This window comes from Artibeus jamaicensis, unplaced genomic scaffold (assembly GCF_021234435.1).
Source record: "Artibeus jamaicensis isolate MK-2021 breed Jamaican fruit bat unplaced genomic scaffold, CSHL_Jam_final scaffold_3307, whole genome shotgun sequence".
NCBI lineage: Eukaryota > Metazoa > Chordata > Mammalia > Chiroptera > Phyllostomidae > Artibeus > Artibeus jamaicensis.
In genome coordinates this window covers 1,637,625-1,664,317 of record NW_026522040.1, presented here as the reverse complement: position 1 = coordinate 1,664,317, position 26,693 = coordinate 1,637,625, and the positions used below count along the sequence as shown (strand labels likewise).

General features: G+C 44.1%; 1 protein-coding gene across 1 annotated transcript in view; it reads left to right on the top strand.

The window, feature by feature from the left end:
- The window catches only part of NUP205 (nucleoporin 205), a 67,860-nt gene extending 46,502 nt beyond the window's left edge, over nucleotides 1-21,358 (top strand). The window contains exons 31-43 of the mRNA XM_037165811.2: nucleotides 2,455-2,603; nucleotides 3,647-3,838; nucleotides 4,722-4,843; nucleotides 7,023-7,161; nucleotides 9,396-9,522; nucleotides 9,841-9,917; nucleotides 12,084-12,212; nucleotides 12,428-12,554; nucleotides 15,671-15,837; nucleotides 17,315-17,438; nucleotides 17,901-18,029; nucleotides 18,601-18,674; nucleotides 21,019-21,358. Of these exons, the coding sequence (XP_037021706.2) occupies nucleotides 2,455-2,603; nucleotides 3,647-3,838; nucleotides 4,722-4,843; nucleotides 7,023-7,161; nucleotides 9,396-9,522; nucleotides 9,841-9,917; nucleotides 12,084-12,212; nucleotides 12,428-12,554; nucleotides 15,671-15,837; nucleotides 17,315-17,438; nucleotides 17,901-18,029; nucleotides 18,601-18,674; nucleotides 21,019-21,171 (1,709 nt within the window). The 3' untranslated portion in view covers nucleotides 21,172-21,358. The remainder of the gene's footprint in view (nucleotides 1-2,454; nucleotides 2,604-3,646; nucleotides 3,839-4,721; nucleotides 4,844-7,022; nucleotides 7,162-9,395; nucleotides 9,523-9,840; nucleotides 9,918-12,083; nucleotides 12,213-12,427; nucleotides 12,555-15,670; nucleotides 15,838-17,314; nucleotides 17,439-17,900; nucleotides 18,030-18,600; nucleotides 18,675-21,018) is intronic.
- The last annotated feature ends 5,335 nt before the right edge of the window (nucleotides 21,359-26,693 follow it).

The following is a 26,693-nucleotide window of genomic DNA, read 5'->3' as shown; positions in this document are numbered from 1 at the left end:
TCGTTAATAACTGTGAGTTTGCCACCTTTTTACTGTTCATGTTTTTTATCTTCTTTTTCTTAGATAAGTCTCTTTAACATTTCATAAAATAAGGGCTTGGTGATGATGAACTCCTTTAACTTGACCTCATCTGAGAAGCACTTTACCTGCCTTTCCATTCTAAATGAAAGCTTTGCTGGATAGAGCAATCTTGGATGTAGGTTCTTGCCTTTCATGACTTGAAATACTTTTTTCCAGCCCCTTCTTGGCTGTAAGGTCTCTCTTGAGAAATCAGCTGACAGTCTGATGGAACTCCTTTGTAGGTAACTGTCCCCTTATCTCTTGCTGCTTCTAGGATTCTCTCCTTCATTTTAATCTTGGCTAATGTAATGATGATGTGCCTTGGTGTGTTCCTTCTTGGGTCCAACTTCTTTGGGATTCTCTGAGCTTCCTGGATTTCCTGGAAGTTTCTTTCCTTTGCCAGCTTGGGGAAATTCTCCTTTATTATTTGTTCAAATAAGTTTTCCATTTGTTGCTCTTCCTCTTCTCCTCCTGGCACCCCTATAATTCAGATGTTGGAATGTTTAAAGATGTCCTGGAAGTTCCTAAGCCTTTTCTTCACTTTTTTTAATGCTTGTTTCTTCATTCTTTTCTGATTGGGTGTTTCTTTCTTCCTTCTGGTCCACACCATTGATTTGAGTCCCTGTTTCCTTCCTGTCACTGTTGGTTCCCTGTACATTTTCCTTTATTTCACTTAGCATAGTCTTCATTTTTTCATCTAATTTGCTACCATATTCAACCAATTCTGTGAGCATCCTGATTATTAGTGTTCTGAACTGTGCATCTGATAGGTTGGCTGCCTCTTCGTTGCTTAGTTGTATTTTTTCTGGAGCTTTGATCTGTTCTTTCATTTGGGCCACTTTTTTTTTTTTTTTGTCTCGCCATGCTTAATACATATGAGGGGCAGAGCCTTGGGTGTTCACCAGGGTGGAGCAAACCCAGTTGCTGGATTGTGGTGCAGTATGTGGGGCAGGGTTAGAGAGGGAACAGTGGCGCTTGCTCCACTCTCTGCCAGATTTCAGTCACTTCCCCCACTTCCCACAAGCAAATTGGGCCCTTCTGGTGCTGATTCCCTGGGCGGGTGGGTTTGTGTAAGTTCTAGGACCCTGTGGGTCTCTCCAGCGAACTCTCCTGTGAGGCTGGGAGTCTCTCCCAGCACTTCAACCCCCACAGGTGTTTTCAATCAGTGTTTTAGGCTTTATTTCCCCACTGGTGCCCTGGGTTGTGTGGTCTGTCTCGCTCCCCAGTTTCACCTGGTTTATCTGCGTGCGAATGTGGGTCCTCCCAGCTTGGCTGGCCTGCCGGCTGCCTTGCACGCTGCACCCCTCCACAGTCCGCCGCCTTGCTGGGTCCTCCAGTTGCCGCCTTCTGCACCCGGGGTCTGCCAGCTGCTGCTTTTCTTGCTGCAGCCCCTCTCTGCCCGGCTGCCCAACTCCACCCCTCCTACGGGTCTGGATGAGTGTGTCTTCTTTCACTCCTTGGTTGTCAGAATTCCCTACAGTTCACTTTTTTGTTAGTTCTGGTTGTTTTTTGTTTTTAAATCGTCCTCGTTTTGGTTGTGCGAGGAGGTCCAGTGTGTCTATCTATACCTCCATCTCGGCCCGAAGTTTCCAGAGTAGCTTTTTAAACAAATAGGAGCAAGACAGCAATAGGGATCCCACTCCCCCTTCACCTCAACACAACTCCCCCATTTCCTCTGGTCTAAAACTAATTTTGTATTCAGTTAACTTGGCAAAGTCACCACTCAACCGCTAGGTAGAGCTCTACATCACGATTTTTATAAGTCATTATCACGGTGAGGTAAAGCAGGGCAACTGTGAAAGAAAACTCTTTGTTTTTAAATTTCAGATGATCTATTGTTAGAGTAATTTTATCACTTAGTTATTTTTTAGCCATAATTACATTTTATTTTGACTTATTTTAAGTAACAAAGTACTTTTCCACAGGTAATGATGTTTTTAAGTTTCAAATTAGAAATATTAAATTTAAGAAGTTTTTACTGTACACATACTTTTGTGCCAGACACTGCACCTACTTTAGGTTTTGTTTTGAAACAACAACTGGATTTTAATGTTTATGTACTTATTTTTCCACACTACTTCTATTGTAGCCATATTACTGGATACTGGCCAGCCCTTTTCCCTGTTTTGATCGAAAGGAGTCTGACTTACAGAGACTAAATAACTGTGTGTCTGAGAGTTAGAATTCAGTTTCAGGTTTTCTCCATTTGTCTCCCTTGGATGTCATTGCTCTTGACGGTAACAGCCTCACGTGATCATATTTTATTTGTGTTTTTGTAATTTGTGATTTTTCCTTACTATAATTTGATAGCTAATACCTACCAGCATGTGGTACTTGAAGTGTCCAAAACTGCTTTTTAAAGTATTTACAATTTTTCTGTTGTAACTCTTGTAGCCAAAAAAACCATGTGGGAAAGGTTGACAGCCCCCGAAGACGTGTTCAGTAAACTGCAGAGAGAAAACATAGCCATCATTGAGAGCTACGGCGCCGCCCTCATGGAGGTGGTCTGTCGGGACGCGTGCGACGGCCATGAGATTGGAAGGGTACGGGAACTGCTGTTTAGTGTTATTATGGAATAAGTGTTTTAACTTGTAAAGGTATAAACTGACCCCACATTTTAGAAGTATGTTACATACTGAGAATTATTTTCTGCAGTATATTTCAGTGAACTTGCTTACTTATTATCATTTGGAATTTTTATTTTGTTTTGTCATGTGTTTTGCTTAATTCTATTTAGAATCTTAATTTGTTCAGAATTTTTTCTCGGAATAATCTCTGCTGATTTCGAGGTCAGCCTGACACTGTAGAAACAACAGAGATGCTGCAGGTAACGTCCTACTAGTGGCATGTGAGTCGTGTGTTGAAAACTTTGGGAAACAGGATTCTAAGAAGTGGGGTAAAATATAAACTGTAGTAAATTCTGAATTCTGTTTTTAAAAAAGGTGTTTGTATTCTTATGCATAGAAAAAAGACTAGGAGGAGACAGACTTAAATGGATTAACTGGGTTTTTTTAACTTAAAAAAATTTTAAAAAATATTTTACTTATTTATTTTTAGAGAGAGGGGAAGGGAAGGAGAAAGAGAGGGAGAGAAACATCAGTGTGTGGTTGCCTCTCACACGCCCCCTACTGGGGACCTGGTCTGCAACCCAGGCCTGTGCCCTGACTGGGAATGGAACTGGCAACCCTTTGGTTCGCAGGCCCTCACTCAATCTGCTGAGCCACACCATCCAGGTCGGATTAATTGTGCTTCTCAGACTGTGTATCAGGCTATGTATTTTCTGTTTTCTAGAATGTGGAAAATTTTATCACTAGAAGGAAAAGGTTATTTTAAAGAATCTTTGTTCTAACAAGTAATGTTTAGATTCTGCTGAAATGTAGTTAATGCTCTCATTTTAATGGTTTGGGTTTTGTTTCCAAAGTAAAACTTTATCCTGAAAACTTTCCTTTTATCGATCAATTGAGATTTTGATTATGTAGCTTTCAGTTTCTTCCTTATAAGAAAAGTTCCGACCACTTGCGACGCAGGTCACTCCTGTCCGTGGGTTGGCCGCCCCCTCCATGCTCGTGCTTTGATTTACCTTCAGATGCTGGCGCTGGCTCTCCTCGATCGGATTGTCGCCGTGGACAAGCAGCAGCAGTGGCTTCTGTACCTGTCCAACAGTGGCTATCTGAAGGTGCTGGTGGACAGTTTGGTGGAGGATGACCATACTTTGCAGAGCTTACTCACGCCGCAGCCACCGCTTTTAAAAGCCCTGTACACTTATGAATCTAAGATGGTAAGGCTTTACATTCATTTGAGGTTAGATCTGCTGCTTGTTTCCTGGGGTGACAGATGCAGCTGGTACACGACATTAATGTGGAATAGTACCTTGGGAGTATTTCCATCACGTAACCTGTAGCTGTACTACAGAGTTTTAAATCTGTGGACATAGCCTACACATGCGTCTCCTGAGCATGCCAAAGTTGAGTTGCAGTGATCCTGAGAGCTGGGTAACGGAACTGCTACTTACTCAGGTTGCTGGTGGTGGCGAGTGATGTGGCACTCTGTGCTCTCCGAGGAGGGCGGGGAGCAAAGCTGTCTTCCCACCACAAGGTTCTGGGACGGTGGTTGCCTCCTGGACAGTCCAGTGTGGATGCACTGGTTCCACTTTAAACACAGGGTTTTCAGTCCAGTCTGTAACACATCATCTCCTTTACTCCAAATCTGTTTTCTCCGTTTCTTCCTGCTTAAGATTGTCACAATGTCACAATAATAGAAGCGCTGAAGTCTTAGATTTAAGTTTATTAACCTCTCCCTCCTTCATTTATTTGTTCAACCAGTACTTATTAAATGTGTATTATATGTCAGGCACGGCAGTAGGTTCAGTTGTGAGCAAAACAATCTTTTCTGCCCTCCACGAGCCCACCTGGTGATGACAGAAACTGCTCTTTATTTGGGTACGTAATTGGTGCAGAACACTGTAGGCGGCGCTTCAGATGTGCTGTGCCATGTGATCCCCAAACAGTCCCGTGAGGAGGACGGCGTAAGGTGCCCCTTCGTAGCTCAGAACCTCTCTCTAGCAGTGGCTCAGGCTCGGAAATGTGCCACGGGACTCTCGTTTTTGTCTGAGGCCTTGGGGGTGATCTCCGCAGTGATGTTTTCCTTTGGCGACTTCTCAGGCGTTTCTCACCAGAGTGGCTAAGATACAGCAGGGCGCTTCGGAGCTGCTGAGGTCTGGGGTGATCGTGCGGCTGGCCCAGTGCCAGGTCTACGACATGCGCCCGGAAATGGACCCTCAGGGGTAAGTGTCCATACAGATTGTTCGGTTAAGTTTCCCACGGAGGGTTATTAGGAAAAAAGACATTTCACCATGATTTTAACACTGTTTTTTTGTTGTTGTTTTTTTTTTAAGATTTTTTTTTTATTTCTTAGAGGGGACAGGAGGGAGAAAAAGAGGGAGGGAAAGGTCAATCTCTAAAGGACACATCAGTCGATTGCCTCTTGCACACGCCCAACTGGGGAACCTGGCCCGCAACCCAGGCATGTGCCCTGACTGGGAATCCAACCCGCGACCTTTCAGTTCACAGGCCAGCACTCAGTCCACTGGGCCACCAGCCAGGGCTGCCACTGGTTTGTAATTCTGAGTGGTAGACTTATTTTGATGACCTTTTTGGTGGGGTGGTCATGCATCCCTGTCACTTACTAATAAGTGAAGTTGCAAATAAGGGCAAAAGTGGGTGGGACCTAGAGCTTTCCATTTTAGAGCAGGCATGTAAGTGGGAAATGGGAGAGCATTGTGGAAGGAAATGTTTTTCTTCCCAACTTTATTGTTTTGTTCAGTAGAAATACTCTTTTCGGTTACAGTGGTATTTGAAAGTATCATGGTGAAATTACAGTTTGTTGTTGATGTCCTATTCCTGATGACTGGAATAACATTTTGTATTTTCTCATTTTAACATTTTTACCAGCTGCTTGCCAATTTGAAAGCTTCAGGTCAAATTATATTAAGTTTCAAGCTGTTCAGCAGATTTCCCAGCTCAGCTTGAATGTAGATTTTATTTTTCCTTTTTTGTCTACGTGGCTGTGGCATTCTTAGGCAGACAGCCTGCCCTCCCGGTGGCAGATAACACTAAGGTCAGTTTTCTTTTCATTCTTCACAAGAGCCATGTCAGATGGAATGTTCAAGTTTTTCAGGATTAGCTACAGAACTATTTTACCTCCAAAAGTTTTTAAATATTGCTTCTTATTTTTATTTAAGATTTAGTTTAATTTTAGAGAGAGAGGAAGGGAGGGAGAAAGCGAGGGAGAGAAACATCCATTTGTTGTCTCTCACGTGGCCCCAGCTGGGGACCTGGCCTGCAGCCCAGGCATGTGCCCTGACCGGGAGTCAAACCGGTGACTTTTCATTTTGTGGGACAACAGCCAACCCAGTGAGCGACACCAGTCAGGGCAATATTGCTTGTGAAAGTTTTAAACGTGAGATTTATTGTTTTTGCCTCATGCGAAGAGGATTGGGTTATGTGAGGTTTCTCAGGGCGTGGCACTTGCTCTCACCAAGCCTTTCTCCTGCCGCCTCGGTCTCACTGTTCTCCTCCCGCGCCCTTCTCGGGAGCAGGTGGCCGTTTTCAAACTTCAGACGCAAACATTTACCATGAGTGCTGGTTTCGTTAATACGGTGTTATGAGACAGCCTTAAAAAAGTCAAGTGATTTTAACAACGGCATGTTAACTTTTTTAAATCTTGTTGTTTTTAATTGAATTTATTGGGGTGACATTGGTTAATAAAATCACATGTTTGAGGTGGACAGTTCTATAATACATCATCTGTGTATTGTATTGTGTGTTCACCACCCCAAGTCAAGTAAATATTATGTTTTTGTTATTTATTTATTTAATTTATTTATTTTTGAAGATTTTCTTCATTTATTTTTAGATGGAAGGGAGGGAGAAGGAGAGGGAGAGAAACATTAATGTGTGGTTGCCTCTTGTGCACCCCCAACTGGGGACCTGGCCTGCAACCCAGGCATGTGCCCTGACTGGGAATTGAACCAGCGACCCTTTGGTTCTCAGACTGGCACTAAAACCTCTGAGCCACACTAGCCAGGGCCATATTTTTAAAAAAACTAGTGGACTGCAAATGTAACTTCATTTTTGGCTTTGGTGACAAGAGAGGGAAATTTGGGAAGGGCTTGTTCTTATCTATTTCTTACTCATAGTTTCTAGGGCCCAAGGGGATATTTAGAGTAGAATGAATATGTTTAGGACATTTCAAGCATTGTCTTTTCAAATTATACTGATTATCTTATAAGGCTTTTCAGAATTCAAATAACTTCTCCGTGGGGTGCAGAGCGCCCATTAGTAGCTTCAGGTCTCAATCAGCCACCTGTGGGGGTTGCCATGGAGACAGACAGTCAGGGACGCTCACGTGCATCTTAACTCTTGCACCGTTGCTCTCTCCTTGTTGGTTGTCAATGAATGAAGCATGTTCGGCATGAGGGACCCCCCAGTGTTCATCCCGACCCCGGTGGACCGGTACCGCCAGATTCTCCTTCCAGCTCTCCGCTTGTGCCAGGTCATCCTCACGTCTAGCATGGCCCAGCACCTGCAGGCAGCGGGGCAGGTAAGAGGAGCGTTAGCACAGAAACCTTAGAGATCTCAGTGTAGAACGCTTAGCCTTAGTGCCAACTCCTCACGTTCCAGATGTGGGAACCCGAGGCGTAGGGAACGTGAGCGAATTTATAGGAAGGGTCCTGTTTGTGGCACACTTGGTATCGAAAACAGGCCCCTGTGCTGTATCTGAACCTCACAGACCTGTTTTTATACTTTTGTTTAAGTGAAAGCACACAGCTAATTAATAGAGCAGTGACATAGAAGGCAAGAGATCTATTGGGTTGGCCAAAAAGTCCTTTTATTTTTTCTCTAAAATAAAACACGTTTTTCATTTTCACCAGTAACTTTATTGATTTGGATGTTTTGAGTGTATTGGTTCTTTCCCACTGTTGGCTTCTAGGGGTTGGAGGCAGGGGTGTGGCTAAACATCTTCCAGTGTGTAAGGCAAAGAATTATTTGGCCAAAATGTCAATAGTACCAAGAAATGTTGCTACCCACTTTTGACACATTCGATAAGTCACAGCACCTTCTCCATACACTGCACAAACCTTTTTTTTTTTTTGCATTTTCGTTGTGTTTTTTATCTTTCTTGAAATGAAAAAACATAATGTGCTGAAAGTGTGGTGTGTTTTCTTCCATTTTCAATATTAAAATAACTGTACAAAAATGCACCAGTTTCAATAAGGTGTTTTTTTTTTTTTTTTTAATGCACGCTAATCTGACAGCTGTCAGGATGCAAGCTAACAAAATTCTTTCAAATAGAGTTAAAGACAGCTATAGTAAGCATTGCTAATTCCATGGTACAGAAAAAACTAAATGAACTTTTTGGCCAACCCAATCAATTTATTCTTCATAGAAGGGAGCTGTCACTGTGGTAGGAATAGGTTGGCTTCTAAAATGTTATTTAACCAGGTATTGATTGAGAAGAGGCTGTAAACTGTGTTAGGTCTTACAGAAAATGCAAAAGATAGATGATACGCCACATTTATTTGTGATATTTAGGAATGAAGTAATTTCAATAAATGTATTTTCAAACTCATAAAAACATTTTTGAGCACCAGAAATTAATCTTATTTTCATTGTTTTCCAATGAAACCTTCAAATAATATATTTTTTTGTTTCTTCAAACTAATAATGCAATAGAGTGATTAATTAGGCTTATCATTATGAATTACAGCCTTATTGTATTGCTCTATCACTGTGATACCCTCAAGAATTGTGTCCTAATAATCTGTGGCAATAATTTATGGCAATTCCATCTGCTTTTCCTGCTATCGGTTCAGGCTTTTATCTCACCAAGACAGAGCCCTGCTGCTTCTAACAGGCACCTTGCTTTGTTCTGCATTAGTCTGGGTGACATTCTGCCCTTTTCACATGGGGCCTTCGAGTCGCTTCTTTGAAACTCAAAGACTTTCCTTGTCTTCTACTTTATTAAGATTAAGTTTTTGTAGTGGAAGTTGACCATTGTGGTATCAGATGTTGGTTCTCTAACACCAGTCTTTACTGACTATTGCAGAGTCCCCAAAGAAGGTTCCTTTAAAAATACAGATGACTGAGTTTCATGTCTAGAGATGATGGGCCGAGACCAGGAATCTGAATTGAAAAAGTAAACAGGGGCACAGTCCCTGAGAGAGTCACATGTCTGCCTTGTTTGGGCATAGTCTCGGTGAAGGCATTTGTGGTTGAGTTGAGGAGAAATTGTATGTGAAAATAATTAGTTAGAGTCCTCCTTGGTGGTGCGGTGTAAGTGCCAGGTGGGAGGGCAGGGTTTGAAGGGCAGGCTTTTCACCTCATTTCTTGTGCCTGCACCAGAGGAGAACTAAACGGAGACTTTGGTGTGACTGTCCCATGTCACGCTTGTCAGACTTGCACAGGGCAACTTCAGCAACTCATTGTCACACGTATTTTAAACTTGTGTTCTGGTTCCGTTCGGACAAAAATAAAAGACATAATAGGGGCTAAACAATAGTTTCCATACACTAGTTCTAAATTATACTCTCTTACAGTAGTTTCTACATATTTTAATTTTTAAACTTTGAAATAGTCCCTTACATTTCTTAAGAATGTTAGGTAAATGTTGACTTCCTGAAGAAATAAAGTATGTAAGAGCAAAAAACAATTGCTGGTCTAATATTCTCCTCCCTTACGTTGACTTCATCGCTTCAGTGTTACAAGAAAGATAAGTTATAAACTGGTAATTTCCACCTCCGTGTCTCCCATTTCCCCGGCCCTTTCCCGGCTCAGGTGCTGCAGTTCCTCATCTCGCATTCGGACACCATGCAGGCCGTGCTGCGCTGCCAGGACGCTAGCGCCGGCTCTCTGCAGGAGCTGGCCCTGCTCACCGGGGTGATAAGCAAAGCGGCGCTTCCCGGTGAGTCCAGGCTGTTGGGGGGACTTTCAGTGATGCTGCCGTTTACAAACTGACATGCATGCCCGATAGGGTGAGGTTTTTGTTACTTGGCAGCTAGCTATATGTGACTTACTTGAAATCGGTAGTCACAGTTCGCTAATCAGATCTAGATTTAGACACATGGGAGTCTTTGTGCTGTTTCTCCAAACCTCTTCTTGGCTGCGTCTGTCTGTTTATGCGCATAAAAAACGTAAAGCACTAGAACCGCCTTCCTCCCTTTTTAATGGTTTTCTTTGCTTGATGATAAAATTACATATGAAAGCATTCCAAATTTTCTAGGTATATTAAGTGAACTGGATGTTGATGTAAACGAAGGATCTCTAATGGAGCTACAGGGACATATTGGAAGATTCCAGGTAACTGATTCTTGTTTCTCTGAAGAGCAGCTATAAGACTTTTAACAAACTACCCACTCATCCTTCCGATTCTGCTCGCTGGGTTGGGCCAACCCTCTCAGTGATTGATTTTCACTGATTCTCACTGATTCTCAGTCATCTCTAAATGACATGCTTATTATTGCCGCTGCTTGGTTACCCAGTTTCAGGGATCATCTATTGACTTCCGTCGGGGAGGCTGGGAATCTCTTTACTCCCTTCTTCCATCATAAAAATTTGTACATTTCTTATACCCCCCACCCCATCAACGTAATTGTATCACAGTTCTGATTAGGTCAGTGTTTAGTGTTACATGATTATTACTGTGTCATTGTCAGGGATGATATGTTACTTTTCTGCATAACGTTGTTTTCCCTAAGTAAACACTTCTCTTATTTGCTTGAATTTTGTGTACTTCTTTTTAATTTATTCATAAGCTTTTCTCCAATTCTGTAACCTATCAAAATAGCCAAACATACTAGCTAGCTTATCAATTAGATGCTTTATCACAGTCCTTCGGGGAGTCTCCTGGCCTGCTTTGGTCATCTGCACTTTTTACCGGCTGCAGCGTCATTGTATTTATGTACTCGGATTCACACTCCATTGGTTTTGAGACAGTAATTTTCTGCACCCGTCCTCTCTTCATGAACTGCTTTCCAAGTTTCCAGAAGTAGATGCTGCTCTCAGCATTTTTGTGAACGAGATCTTAAACTATAGGTTGAGTAACAGCACTGGTATCACTCAGGCCAAGGGTTCACATGCAGTGCCTTTTGAGTGATTTGTGTTGGACTCTCACCAGCAAAGCCCAAATATTCTGGGTTGTTTTTTTCTTTTTCAGTCCCTTAACTTTTTTCATTGGTAGGGAAACAAAGCTGGTTTTGACGAATCACTCGTAAGGTGGCCCGAGGGCCTGTTTTAGTGCATCTGTTTTATTGTAGGAACAGCAAGCGGCCAGTTGTAAGTTTTAAAAATAGATGTATTTTGACCATGTAAGTTTACATTATAGTCTCCTTAATACGTTTTGCCTTATCCAAACTTATTATTTAGCCATCAGTTTAAGTAAGGCATTAGTATATTTATATGTATGGAGGTGCGTAATACCAGTTTTTAAAACGTATGTTTTTATTGTCCATGAACTACATGTAGAACACTATACTAAGTACGTTACATACAATTCAGTGCCTTGGCTAATCCTGGCAACAGTCCTCTAAGTTAGAAATTGCTGTTATCACTCCAGAAATGTGACCATGGACTGCAGGGGGCAAACGCAAGGCCCGCAGGCCGAATCCGCCCTCCACCTCGTTTCTACCCTTGTTTCTGGTGCCGAGCTCCTTGCCGCTAATTAAGGAGTAGTTACAGTCCTAAATTACATTCTGCCCTGTGAATGCAACCGTGAGGCTGGTGTGGCCCCCGGTGAAGATTAGTTTAGCACCTTTGCCATAGAGGTTGAGGAAGTTAAGTCACTTGTTCCAGGTCACGTGGCCAAAGTCACACACTTGCTGTTGGAGTCCATATCTCTGATTGCAAACGCAGGTACTAACCGCTGGGCACACCGCCAGTTTTGAAAAGCGCGTCCTTTCCTTTTTTCCCTTTGAGACCTTAGGAAGCATTGTATTCTCAGATGAAATGGGCCAGCACTTCAGACAGATGGCATTTTATCTGCCAAGAAACACCTGTGTGTGCCCAGCTTCTTTATGAAGTCCCAGAAGCGGCCACAGGAGTGGCAACCATTAAATGTGAGCTTTAGTTGAGAATCAACACAAACGTGCTTATCACAGATCCTCTTCTGTTTGCCATTTCACTTTGTTTCTCGTTGTTTGTCGACTTGTGTTTATTTAATGAGTATCTGTCAAGGAATTATTTGGTGTGATACAGAGAATGTTTTGGCAAATAGATAGTTGGGATTCACTGCTCTTAAAAAATGGTATTCTCATGATGAGTTGACTGCTGAACATATACATTGGCAAAATGGTGAATTTTAATAGTGCGAGCTTCAGTTGACTCCGTTGGCAACAGAAATCAGACACTTGAAAGAGTGGTGAGTGGTTCCACTCCCCACTGAGTTTTTTATGTCCCTCTAGAAAGAGAGGTCACTAATTGCAAACATATTTAATTAGATATGAACAAAGTATCTTTTTCTTTTTTTAGCGCCAGTGCTTAGGACTACTAAGTCGCTTTGGCGGCTCCGACAGACTCCGCCAGTTTAAATTCCAGGATGATACCGTGGAGGGAGACAGAGTGAGCAGGAAAGACGAGATCGAGCTGGCTATGCAGCAGGTGCGAAAACCGAGAATCGTGTACCCAGTCTTTACGGTTTTTATGGTTTTAGAAATATTTGATAAAAGCAACACCTGGGTAATTTTATAAATTGATTTATAACTTTGTTGTAATTTCACAAATTGATCATAACTCTGTTCTCTTTCACACCTGGGTCCCCACATTGGGACGCTTGGGGGGCTAACCTTCGTGTTGCCGCTGCCTCTCCCTCCCAGATCTGTGCCAACGTCATGGAGTACTGCCAGTCGCTCATGCTGCAGAGCTCCCCGGCCTTCCAGCAGGCCGCCTGCCTCTTCACGCCCAGCCTGTCGGAGACCATGAACAGAGAGGGGCCCCGGCAAGGTGAGCCTCACGCTTTCTGCACTGGGGGGATTCCGTGGTTATGCTCATGACAAGCTCTAGTCGGCCCCAGTGAGATGTGTTGTGTTTTCTTTGTGAGTAACAAGGAGAAACTTCTTAAACAACTTGAAGAAGGAGTGGTGAGGAGGTACTACTGTCAGACCTGTGGATAGACTGGGAAGCTCTTGAGAATAAAGGGATTCTAGATTTTTCTGAAGATCCATCTAGAAGAGTCTTGCGACCAGAGTATAGTTTTGGATGGTGATGAGACCCCACAGTAGAGATCTCGGGTTGGAGAGTGAGCTTGCTGTGTAAACACATAACAGCCTCATTCTCTCCAAACACATCACACTGTTTGATGGTATATAATAGGTCCCTGAGACTCTGTTCATCTTTCTTTCTCTTTGTTTTTTTCCTTAAGTATTTTCAACTCTGTTTTCAAGTTCACTCATTCATTCCTCAGTCAGCTCCATTGGGCTGGTAAATATACCCAGTGAATTTTTATTTCAGAAATGGTGTTTTTCTGTTCTAGAATTTCCACTTGTTTTTTTTTTTTAATATATCATATTTTTTCTGTTGAGATTTTCTATGGTTTTTATTGATTATAAGCATATTTTGTTTTCTCTTGATTAGCTATTTTGAAACCCTCATTCACTAGTTTCCAACATCTGGTTCGTCTGAGATTAGACTTGATTGGTTTTCTTGTCTCGTGAGGTAGGCTTCTGTTTTCTTAGTTGTTCGTATGTTGGGTGATTTTGACTTGTGCACTGGGCTCCCCACCCATGTGTGTCTGCTTGTTCCCTCTGGTGCCTTCAGGGAGTCGTTTCCTATTGTGTCTAGAATGGTCTGGGATGACTTTAGTTTGTTCTCCTTGGAAGCAGGAGTCCTTAATATCAAATAAGACACCTTTACTTAGAGATAACTTTTGTTCAGTGGTTCATTTGGAGAGTAGTCTTACTGAGGTAAAGGTATGTTTCAGAGAAGTTGAAGAAGTAATTGTAAAGCTTTATGGTTATGTTCTGTGGGGTAAATGAGTATTAAGTCATTTAGAGATACAAAACAATGCCTTGAGCCGATAGATTCTACACTGTCTAGCTTTCGCCTCTATTCCAGAAGCTGGCTTCCAGGAAGATCACTAGAATAAATAGGTGCCGCCATGGGAAGGGCCCCCTCCCTCCCGGGGGAGATTCTGATCCCGGCGTGCGTTGGCCCAGTGGCCCGGCAAAGGTGAAAGATCACCTTCATTCTGGAATGACTGGTGTCCTCCCAGAACCCCTCACTCAGAACAGTGGCTTGCGTATCACCCTGCAGTGCCCTTCAACCTGGCCTGTCCCCTCGCTGTCTGGCAATTTGTCCATGAATATGAATCTGTTAATCCTCATGGGTTCTGGAGGAAAACCACTGTCTCTGCCTCAAGGGGGCAGTCCTCCTCCCCCTTAAGTCTAATAAGAGTGAAGCATATTTTCCTCTGCCAATTCTGGACACACAGGAGTGGGCAAGTGTGTGGTAGGCTGGCGAACGCTGAGTTGTAGAGAGGCAGTTTCACCCACTGGTCCAGAACACAAACTGGTGACGCACTGCCTGGGTGTGCATCCTGGTTCTACAAGTGATTGTTGGGTGACTTCGGAGAGGTCACCCTCCTTGTGCCTCAGTTTCTGTCTGTGAACTGGCAGTAATAACAAGCTGTGCTCCAATGAATTACTGTAAGGACGAGATGGTTACTCTGTGTAAGTGCTTTAGGACAGAGCCGGGCACTCCCACTGCCTAAATGTCAGCCATTATTATTTTCATTACTGCTGTTGTTACTGTTGTTACATCTGGTGCATTTGCTATTACCTGTGATCCAGGGACCCTTTCCTGTAGCATCTCTGCAGCCTAGGCCTCGTGACCTTTCTTTCCTGTGGAGTCTGTTTTTGGGGTCAGATTTCTTATGAGCCGACCCCTTCCAATGTCTTCGTCTGATGGCCTGTGAACACTAGAGTTTTCTAGTCGGGAGCAGTCAGTGGGGGAGAACTCCTGAAATGCAGTGGTGGCGTCTCGGCGTCAGTCCATCGTCGCTGTGGCTATCTCCTCCCAGGGTAGATAGGACACATACGCTGTCTGGGCACCAGGGTTCATAAGGTCACCAGCGAAGGCTCTGTATGGACGACCTGTATGGAAAGACCTGTCACTGCACACTGGAGCGGGAAACCTGGGAGTCAGATGAGTCGGGAGATCCTGGTTGGGGGCCATGGGCACTGCCAAGGGGCTGCTGTCTCCCTCCCTCGAGCAAAGCTGAGGGAGGCGGTAGCGAAGGGAGCGAATGCAGACCCCGTCGTGTTCATCGCTGCCAGGGCCATTAAACAAAGGCCGTCTCCAAACCAAGCTTGAGGTCACTGAGGTGTTTCTCAAAACCTCTCTGTCAGAGGTGAGTGCCCTAGCTGCCTGCAGGAGAGCGGCGTGACTGTCCTCCAGCTCGTCCCTCTGCAGACAGCTTCCCTGACATCTCGCCGGCCCTCCTGCCTTTGTCAGAAGGTCGTCAAGTAAAAGGCGGACGGTTTTGTGTTGCTACCCAAATGTAGTTATTGTGGTAAAGGCTCGTTAAAGTTCAGATCCAGTTACAGTTTTTGAACAATTTAGCTGGTATTTTCCTTCTGTCTTTGGAAGAGTGACTTTGAATTGGGAATTCAGCAACCTGAAAGATGTAGGCTGGAGACAAATCCCTATATAACCAGAGCAGTCGGGGGAGGCAGGAATTCCTCCTGGGTCAGGAAACTCCAACTCGTGTGTATGGCGTGTGTGTGTGTGTGTGTGTGTGTGTGTGTGTGTTAAAGTTTATAACTAACATAGGGTTCTGAAGGATGTCCTCACCCAATAAAGGGTAAACTCTCTGTGTCCATAAGTCAGATGTCCTCGTTTGCTCAAGGTCTTCAGCCCTCTGTTCATCCCTGGTACATACACACAGTGGCTCCCAGCCAATCCTTTGAACTGGTGGTATTTAAGAGTAGTCTTGGGTTGGTGTTAATGATTGTTTACATGCCCTTAAATTCCTGGGCACCCCATGCTTTAAAACACGTCATTTGAAGTTCATATAAAATGCTTATGAGCGGAACATTGTTTTTTATCGTTAACTCGGTCAGATACCCAAGCTCCAGTGGTTCCATACTGGCGGCTGCCCGGCTTGGGCATCATTGTCTACCTGCTGAAACAGAGCGCCAACGACTTCTTCAGCTATTACGACAGCCATCGACGGAGTGTCAACAAGCTGCAGAACGTCGAGCAGCTTCCGCCAGACGAGATAAAAGAGGTACGACTCTTACAATGAGCCGTGGGGCCTGTGACTTCACTCGTAAGGGCCTGGTTACTGGTGTCACACTTGCAGGTGAAGATGACTGACGTGTGCGGTAAGACAAGGAATTAAGATGATTCCTCTGTGTGTCCCTCTGTGAGGGACTCTAAGAAGAGCCCCTCACCTTAGCACCATGCCTTGTAGAATAGGAACTCGAGTGAAAGACAGCGAAGGTGCACCTGTTCTAGAAAACCACCCGCTGGTCAGTCGAATGGCAGCTGGCCTTTGAATAGGGGTTTTGGTATTCATATTCTAAAACCTGTGCTGAGAAACTCAGGCTTCTGTTGTAAGTGCCCATTCAGCAGTTGCGATTCCCTAGGTAAGAGGTCTCAGCAGACAGTGGGATGATGTATCAGACGTGACTGCCGGCTCTCAGGGACCCAGAGTCATTCCCTGGCATTCACTGTGGCTAAAGACGCTGCGTTGCCAGCCTTTCTCCCTACGTCGCCCACCATCCTGCGCCTTTGGCACAGCTGAGCTTTGAGGCGTCTCTTGGCCAGTGCTGAAGCATCCTGGTGTCCTGCGGCAGCCTGGATGTCGAGCCGTCTTGCCACTTCTGAAAAACTCTGTGTCACTCTTCAGAGCAGTCAAAGCCTACTCCCTCTTGCCACTCTTCTGATAATCACAGGGAACACTTGTTGAGTGCTTATGATGTGCCAGGCCCTGAGCTCCAAGTTCTGCCTGAATCTCCGAGGTGGATGATGTTGCCCTTCTCGTTTCTCAGATGAGGAAACAGAGGCACTGGAAGTTTGACAACCCAAAGCCACACAGGCGTTACTGACTGTGCAGGTGGTCGCTGAAATTGTGTGGTTTACACCTGGCAGCCCTTCCCCCTCATGTGTAGCCTCTGGGTGATGCTGGTACTGGCCAGGGGAACGGGAGTTTCGCAGTAAAGCCCGTGACCTTCCACCAGCCCCTGTCAGTTCGCCCTCTGCCAGACCAGGTGTCCGAGTTTTACCTGAACTGTCTGCCTCTAGGTCTGCGAGACAGAGAGGTGACGGGAGGTCCCGGTGAGGGAGCATATTTTTCATGCTCCAGAAGTCTGTGTTGTCCTCTGAAGGTGCTTACGGCTGTTACTGAAATCTGCATGGCACTGTTACACCTACTGTTGGGGAACCTGTCGCGTTTTGCCTTTAATTTGCCAGGAAATTCAGGGTTGGTTGAGCCCATCAGCAGACTGGAAATGTCCATTTCAGGAATAGGACTTCTTCAAAAAGCAACAGATGAATATTCATTTGCAATTCATCTGCTTCTTTGGCTCTCATTTTTTTGTTTGTTTGTTTTTTAGTTACTAGCTTCCTAGCTAGATAATAACTTGTCTGCCAGGATGTCTAAACTTACTTGAATATCTTGCACAGTGCTTATCACAAGTGACCAGAAACTTTTGTTAACAGTTGGTGTCATTTTTCATGCTGTATTTATTTTTTTCCTGTAGTTGTGTCAGTCTGTGATGCCCGCTGGTGTCGATAAAATCTCCACGGCCCAGAAGTATGTTCTAGCGAGACGGCGTTTGGTGAAGCTGATCAACAATCGAGCCAAACTGCTCTCCCTTTGTTCTTGTATCCTTAATGAAGTCACAGTGGGGCGTGTGTGGCAGCCTCTGAGAGCAGCTGCAAGTGCAGGAACTGTTGGCTTACTCCCACATTATTAGGGCATCGGAACCACGTGGAAAGTGACATAGTCACTGCCCGTTTTTTTCTACTACATGCCTGGTATATTTCCAAATCGAAAATCGCCTTATCTTTTGGAGTAGCTAGTACTCCTCTTGATGTATACAGACACTTTCTGTCAGGACGAGACAAGGACCCTGGAGACTGCCCACACGGGGCCTCGAGGTCCCCACCCCCTTGTCAGCGCTTTCTGGGGACGCATGTTCTGTGGAGCCTCACCCCTGTCCAGTAGACTGAGGCCGTGGGTACATCACCAGAAAGGTGCAGTCTCCTTTTTTCTCCCCTTCGGAAATGGGTTTGTACAAAACGTGTGTTGAGTTTGTTTTCCTTCATCCGAGCTCTCCTCTGTAGTTATCATAGAGACCTGCCTGTTTATCCTTTGGCGCCACCTGGAGTACTATCTGCTACACTGCACGCCCACAGATTCTCAGGATTCCTTGTTTGCCTCCCGGACCCTGTTTAAAAGCAGAAGGCTACAAGGTGAACTCTGTTCTGCAAATTAATGAACCATAAATGCCTTTGGGTTTTAGTGTCTTGGAAAACAGTCATGTTTTTACTTATTTTTATGTGTCCCAGTTCCTGAGTGGATTGGATCGGATAATCAAGGACTACTTAGTCATTGACATAGTTTATTTTGTATTTGCCCTCTGTCCATGGGAAATTGTGCAGAACACAAAAGCGTCTTAGAGGCTGCTCCTCAGCATATCTCAGTTAAGGGGTGACCCAGCCGCAGAGTCCCCTGGTCACAAATAACTGTTCCAAAGAATGGAAGTGGGTCAGCCGAGGCCGGGGCTCTCGCTGCGGGGGTGAGCCTCTGTGACTGGCGAGCGTGTGCTGGGTCCCGTGGGAAACACACGGAGGGTGAGCAGGAGAACCCTGGCCCAGACCCGTGGCGTGCTTCCCGGGGCCCGCCCATTCCAGGGACGGCAAGTAGCATTCTCAGCCTCGGCCCGCGTGCTCCGTGGCCCTGTGACTCACTGTCCTCAGGCTCCTCCCTGGCGCCGTGTAGTTACACCCAAAAAGACGGTTTGACTGTGTCTCTTGTCCCTAGATTCCTTTGCTTCAGAAGCCAATGTGGATTTTAGGAGCGGACTGACTGTAGTGAGCCAACATGACATAGACCAGGTAAGGTTTATTCTCATCCTCTTTTATTTCTGAAGGGAAGAAGGAAGATGTGGCTGCCAGGCTGCAGACCGGTTCAGACAGCGTGCTCCGTGCTGAGTACCGGGGGCAGGTGCAACCCAGTGGCACCGGTGTATCTAAACATACCTAGATACAGGACAGGTGCAGTAAAAATGTGGCATAAAAATAAAAATTGGTGCACCCGTGTGAGGCACTTACCGTGAACGGAGCGTGCAGGGCTGGAAGTCACCCGTAGGTGAGTCGGCGAGTGTGTGCCGAGTGAGCGTGACGGTCAGAAGCATTGCCGTGTGCGGCCTAGGCTTCATGAACACTGTCTGCTCAGGTTACACTGAGTGTGTTCATTCTCTCTCTTCAACAATAAATTAACCTTAGACAAAAAAATAATCTTAGCTTATCATACTCTTTAACTTTATAACGTTAATTTTTTAAAAACTGACTCCTTTGTGGTAACACAAAGCTTAAAGTACAAACCCATTGTACAGCTGTACAAAAATATTTTTATAACCTTATTCTATAAGCTTATTCTATAAGTTTAGCTGCTTTCTATTACTTATTTACTTATATTTACTTTTAAACTTTTCATTGAAGACTAAGATGCAAACACACACATTGGCTTAGGCCCATACAGGCTCAGGTCATCCTGTCACTGTCTTCTACCGCCACACCTTGTCCCACTGGAAGGCCTTTGGGGGCAGTGACACCCATTGAGCTGTTGTCCCCAGTGATGACAGTCCTTCTGGACCACCCCCCACCCCCCGAAGGGCCTGCCTGTGGCTCTTCCTGTGGAGGCGGTGGTCTCTTCAGAACCACCTCCACGGCAGTTTCTGTTTGTTCGTTTGTGTCCTCATAGAGTTGCTCGTAAGCAGACAGCAAGCGCACCAGGAACGCTCCTCTCTAGTGACAGTGGCAGCGAGGTCACGAGGTGGTAGGGGTTTCCCCGCTCGGTCACAGTGTTGCAGGACCCCTGTGGCACGGGCAGTCCAGTGCTGACCCAAACCTCCTTACAGGACATGTGACCCTATACGTGTAGCACTGTGGGCTTAGTAGCCCCTTGTTGGCCGTGTTGGGATTGAACGAGGAGGATTCCAAAAACAGTTAAAATGACAACCTCGTAGGAAACAAATACAAAACCTTAGGAACACAGCCGTTACCCAGATGTCTGTTGTATTAGGAGCTAGATCTGCTCCTAGGCCAGTAAAAGAAATGTCCTTGACCAGGATGTGATAAAGGCTCTGCTTTTCCCTAAACCACTGCCTTTCTTAAAGCTGAAGGTTGGGTCTTACCCAGAAAGAAAGGCACAGTCACAGCACTTTCAGACCCAAGTTCACAAGACACTGTGGACACTACGCTGTCATCCTAGCCCTGGCTGCATTTGCCTCTGAGTGACTGGGTAGCAGGAATTTATTTTTTAGCGTGGTTAGTTTAGGGCAGCTAATGTTAAGTGAGGCCATCTGCACAATTAGCTAAAGAATATATCCTCCAGAAGCTGTTTAATAAATACATGTCGAATTAGCGACTGTTTCATTAGACTGGTCTGTTGCAGGGTTAGAAAAATGTAGGGCTGTGCTTTAATTTTTATGCAGAATTGAAGGCAGGTAGATTCCCAGAATGTTGTACTGGATTTTAGCTTTTCAGTATAACACCAGAAAGATCCACCTGAAATTGCAAGGTGTTCTGAAATACAGCTAAGGTCCAAAGTGTATACCAGATTGTGTTCCCCCACTTATACTTTTGTTTTTTAAGTAAAAGCATGCACGTTTTGGGGTTTTTTTAATTGCAGTGTGAAGTTAAAGGTACAAGTTCTTTCTAATGTATCCGTTGTTTCTCGAAAAGCATCCACTCTTAGTAACTTTTAAAAATTTTTTAAAAATTGATTGGGTTTAGTGAGAGGGGACAGAGAGACATTGATTTTTTTTTTTTTGAGCAACACTGATTGGTTGTTCCAAATATTTATACGTTCACTGGTTGATCCAGCCCACAGCCTTGTTATATCGGGACGACGCCCTAACCAACGGAGCTACCCAGCCAGGGCCTCAGTAACTCCGTACGGCCCTTCGGGAAGTGTTTTTGCACACATGGCCATAGTAGCATCAGTAGTTGTTATTTAAAGCAGGCTTTCCATTTTACACATTCATATAGGAAAAGAAAGGGGGGAAACAGTATGAGTAAATTCTAGGGTGGAAAGTGGGATTCTTTTTCAATTTGAGACATGGGAAAGGACCAGCATTATCAAGACTCCGAGGTATTTTAACTTGGAAGACACAGAATAGAATAAACGCTGGAGACTGCGGTGTTAACAATGAGACGTCATCTGTGTTTCCTGCAGCTTCAGGCTGACGCCGTCAGCGCCTTTGGAGAGTCCCTGCAGAAGAAACTCCTGGACATCGAAGGACTGTATTCAAAAGTTCGCTCTCGCTACAGTTTCATACAGGCCCTGGTCAGGCGTATTCGCGGCCTGCTGAGGGTACCACGGAACTGAGAGCCGCGTTTCTTACACTCTTCTGGGAGAGAGATGAATCGGGGGACACTGTCTTCTTTTTATACATTAGTTTGTCTCTAAATTATGACCAAAAAGTATTTTGCTATTTCTTTCTTTATATACGGACATTTTTTCTGTAAACTTCCTTGCCCGGTTTTGTCCTCACTAGTAAAAATAAACACTTAAAAAAAAAAAAAAACTAAAACAGATGTGCAGTTATTTTTTTTGAAATTTTACCTGAAAAGGGATCAACATTATTAGGAGGAATCTGTTGCATCAATATCAACTTTTTGCAGTGGTGATTTTCCCAGGCGATATAGTTCCAGATGCTAAATTAAAGGCATGGTGTGAAAATTCTCACTTTTTCTCTCTCTGTACCTGCGCTACACTTGTGTGGTATCTAGGGTAACCCTGAGGCACGGTGGATAACAAACTATAGCTGTGCTCTTAATAGGGTGGTGTACTCCGTACTGTGAATAGTGCATCACAGAAATGACTCAGAAAGTCAAGCCGTCTCTTCCCTAATTTTTTTTCTTTTCTGCTTTGAAATGATAATATACTAATTCTCCTTTGTTCCTTAGAAATGATTGTGAAACTTCTCTAATTAATTATCTGCCTATATTTCTGGGATAATTAGTAGGAGAGCTATAATTAGGGCAAAAGAATTTCTATAATCACCTATTTCTTGTGTTTATTTGCAGGTTTCTTATACACCTCTCGCCTGGCTTCCCAGTTCACATTTCACACGTTACTTGAGCTCTTTCATATGTGCGCCCATCGGTCTTCTTAACTGTTTGAAAGTCATGTGTGCGTCGTGGCACTTTTTCCTGTAGTATTTCAGCAAGTAATAGCAGGGATATTTCCTCCCTAGGCACAATATCGTCAGTACACGTAGGACATTTCACAGTGAAATTGTGTGATATTTAGTTCATATTTAAATATCCTCCGTTGCCACCAAAATACTTCTTGAACATTTGTGCCTACCCGGGATTTACTACATTCTCCGGGCTTGGACAAATGACTAATGAGCTATATTCCTCATCAAAATATACAGAGTATTTTCTTTCCACTGCCTTAAAAATTCTCTGCACTCTTCCTATTCATTTACCCACACCCTACTCCTGGCAATCAATGGTTTTTTTTTATTGTCTCCATTGATTTCTCTTACCCAGAATTTCATATAGTTGGAATCATACAGTAGATAGCGTTTTTAGACTAGCTTCTTTCACTTAGTAATATGCATTTAAGCTTCCTCCTTGTCTCTTCACAGCCTAATAGCTCTTTTCTTCCTGTTTTAGTGCTGAATAACATTCCGTGGTCTGGAAGTACCATAGGTTATCTAGGTGTTCACCTGCGAAGGACGTCTTGCTTGTTTCCAAGTTGGAGCCGTTCGGAACGGAGCTGCTGCAAAGGTCCCTGTGTAGGTTGCTCTGCGAATGTGAGTTTTCATCTCCTGTGGGTGGATACCAGGAGCACAACTGCTGGACCGTATTTACGCGTCTGTTTGGTTCTGTAGGAAACCACCAAACTGTCTTCCAAAGCCGTGCACCACTTCGAGTCCCACCAGCATGTGTGAGATCCGGTTGCTCTGCATCCTCACCAGCATTTGGTGTCCGTTTTCTGGATTTTGGCCAGTCTACTAGGTGTGAAGTGGTATCTCATTTTAATTTGCATATCCCTGATGACATGTGATGGGGAGCAGATTTTCATTTGTTTCTTTGCTGTTTGTTTATCTTCGATGAGGTTTCTATGTAGGTCTTTGGCCCCTTTTTAGTATCAGCTTGTTTTATTGTTGGGTGTCTTTGTGCATTTTAGGTAATGCACAGTCCTCTTATCAGATGCACTTTTTGCAAATATTTTCTCTCTTCTAACTCTGTTGTCTTTTGCAGAACAGAAGGTTTTCATTTTAATGAAGTATCAGGCATGCGCCCTAGACTGGGAATGGAACAGGCGACCCTTTGCTTCATAGGTTGGCACTCAGTCCACTGAGCCACACCAGCCAGGGTGATATGATTCATTTCGAGTTAATTTTTGTGAAGGGTATAATGTGTGTGTCTAGCTTTTTTTTTTTTCCCTTGTGGATGTCCAACTGTTCCAGCATCATTTTCTTGAAGAGCCTTAGCTTTGCTTCGTTGTGCTGCCTTTGTTGTTTTGTGAAGGATCAGTGGACTGTGTTTATGAGAGTCTATTTCTGGGCTCTCTGTTCTGTTCCACTCACCTCTTTGTATGTTTTTGAGCGTAAATAGTTTCATGCAATTGCTGAGACAGAGGGTATGCTCATTTAAATTTATAATTGTTTTGGCTAAGTTGCTCTCCAAGGAAGTTTTAACAATTTGTATCCTTATCAGAATTGTATAGCTGTGCTTGGTTCTCCATTCTTTTAAAGACAGTGTGTTATCAAGTCTTTTGATTTTTGCCAATTAGGATCAAAATGGTAGTGATTTATGGTTCTTTGAGTATGAACACCCCTGAGTATCTTTCCACATCTTTGAGCTATTTCTGTGTCCTTTTCTATGAGTTGTTCACATCCTTTGACCACTTTTTATTGGATTTTGGTCTATTGATTTGTAGGCGCTCTTTGTCAGTTATTTTACAAGTGATGTTTTTCTTTTTCTTGCCATATAAAAAAGTTTTCTTTTTATGTCATTGATTTTACTTTTTCTTTTATGACTTTTGCATTTTGTGTCATGCTGGTCATGTGAAAAATCTTCCAATTTGGAGGTTATAAAATAATTTCTTTTTCTCTAGGAATTTTAATATTTCTGTTTTGTTTAATTTGTTATTGATCTGTAACTTTTTATTTGTAAAGTGTGAGATCAGAACCCAAATTATTAATTTTTCCAGGTGGAAAAAATACCAATGAACCAAGTTAGGTCAGTATCATTTGCTGAATGATCCATCTTTTCTCTATTTGATGTTCAGAATCACTGGTATGGAACTGAAGCAGGCAGATTGATTAAGAATTAGAATATTTTCTTCTTTTTAAAAAAATATTTTATTTATTTTCAGAGAGAGGGGAAGGGGAGAGGGAGAGAAACATTAACGTGTGGTTGCCTTTCATGTGTCCCCCACCAAGAACTGGCCTGCAACCCAGGCATGTGCCCCGATTGGGAATCGAACCTCGATCCTTTGCTTCACAGGCCTGCGCTCAGTCCACTGAGCTACACCAGCCAGGGCAGAATTAGAATTTTTAAAAGGCTAGCATTATAGAAGAACAATCAATAAGAGAACTGAGGCTAATACACCTTGACTGAAGTTCCAGTCTCCTGGGGTTCAGATCAGAGAGAGAAGGAGGAAAGCCAGAAGAGAACTCCTATGAAACGTGAGAAACTGCAGATCTGGCTAAGGTCAAAGTTGGTAGGATTGGAGGTCCAATTTGAGAATTCATACTGCATAGGTGGACGAGGTCCAGGAGAGGAAAAAGAGCAGTAGAAACACGGCAGTGGATTGCCGACGTGGTGTGAGGATGAAGGCCACTACTAGGAGTTAGGATTCTGGAAAATACATGTGTACATGGCCTGTGAAGTCATCCATAAGTATGAGAGCTTGGGGCTGAAAGCGGGGCTGTCAGATGCCAAAGCCTTCAGTGAATGAGAGGGCTGCCTAGGAAGTCAGTAGATTAAGGCATCGTGAAAGAATAAAGGGAGAATGTGAATATTCTTTAAAGGAGTTTTTTTTTTTTTTAATTTTTGATTTAAGAGAGAGGAAGGGAGAGAAACATTGATTGGCCGCCTCCAGGATGCATTCCAGCTGGGGACCAAACCTGCAAACCACAGGCATGTGCCCTGACCAGAATTGCATAGGTGACCTTTCAGTTTGTGAGACAACACCCAACCAACTGAGCCGTACCAGCCAGAGCAAGGAGGTGTTTTTACATGAGGACATTTAAGTAAAAATCTCAAAATAGCAAAGAAATTCTGCCTTTCTTTTCCACGGTTATGGTGGTTTGAGAAACTGAAGAGCCTCTGAAAGGTGTTGGCAAAAAAAGTCAGGCTTTATCCCTGACCTGGTAGCTCAGTTGGTTAGAGCATCTTCCTGATGCCTCCAGATTGTGGGTTCAATCCTTGGTCAGGGCACATACAAGAATCAACCAATGAATGCCTGAGCAAGTGGAACAGTAAATCAAAAAATTTTTTAAAAACTTAAAAAAAAAAAGTCAGGCTTCACTTAAGACTTTATCTGTAAGAAGGGAATAAAGTTCATGCAAAGACTTCAATAAATATTTGTTTTCAGAGGTTGTGCTGGGCACTCTCTGGGCAGATGACGTCATGAACCAAAGGGATGAAGTCCTGACCCTCATGTAGCCCACAGTCTGGTGTCTTACAACTCAAAACAGTCCACAGACCACCAGTAGCTGCATAACTTGAGGCTTAGCAGACGTGCAAAATGGCAGGCCCCAACTCAGATGTCCTGAATTGGAACCTGCAGTTTAATGAGATTCCCAGGTGATTTGTCTGCACATTAAAGTTTGAGAAGCCCTGGTCAGGACTTACCCTCGACGTGTTGGGAAACAGAATGTGTTAGAGCCATCTACCAGCATGTCCTCCCTGGTGGCAGCCACTTCAGTTCAAGGAGACCCCACCCCTTCTCATTGTAATTGGCCTGGGAGAATCTGACACCAGCTTGACCAGTCTGCCTTCTTTTCCCAGGCATTTGAAAATGGTTAGGAAAGAGTCATCCAGTCTTCTATTGGTTGGACCATTTAACAAGTAAGCTCAAAGAAGTGTTACAATGGAACATATTCTAGAAAGCAGGAAAAAATGGAAGGCAAAGAGAACAATGAAGCAGTTGCATGAAGAAAACAGAAATGGAGAGAAACATGCTTACATTCTCGGAGCTTTCCTGTACCCCTCATCATTGTCCACTTTATAGTACACCCCCATATGGTTAAAACTCCTGCGATTTGGTGGTTATTATCTGGAACCGGAGTTCTACTTTTTATAGCAGGTAAAGATGAATTCAGAAAGCTGAATGCAGAGAGAAAGGTGACTTGCTTTGTAAGCGTGTGTGTTGATGGAAGTCGTGGAGGACCAGGAGCAGAGGTGGCCCACACTGTCAGGGTAGGTGCCAGTGGATAGAGGACATGAGGCCTCTTCCAGAGCTCACTGCCCACACCAGACACATGACAAGCAATTTTCGGTCCCTCACACTGTCTCATTTAATCCCTGCAACAAATCAGCAAGGTGTTAAGCCTCGTTTACGGAGAAGGAAAGCAAACTCAGTAACTTGTTCCCGGCTGCCAGGAAGTGCAAGGCCATGGTGAAATGTCCAATTCCAAAGGTCTCCATCTTAACTTCTTAAGCACCGAACCTGTATCCTAGGACCTCAGGTCAGGTTACATAGCGTACCGGTGGTACTTTTGTAAAAACAACCCTCCTCACCTCCCACAGATTCTGCATGGGGCCCGGGGAAGACTAGGCCCCAAAGCTCCAGTGGCGATCCTGCTCTGCATCCCAGCCAGGGGATGGGAATCTGCCTGGCTGTGCAGCAGAATCGCTGGGGTGCTGGTACTAATAATGCAG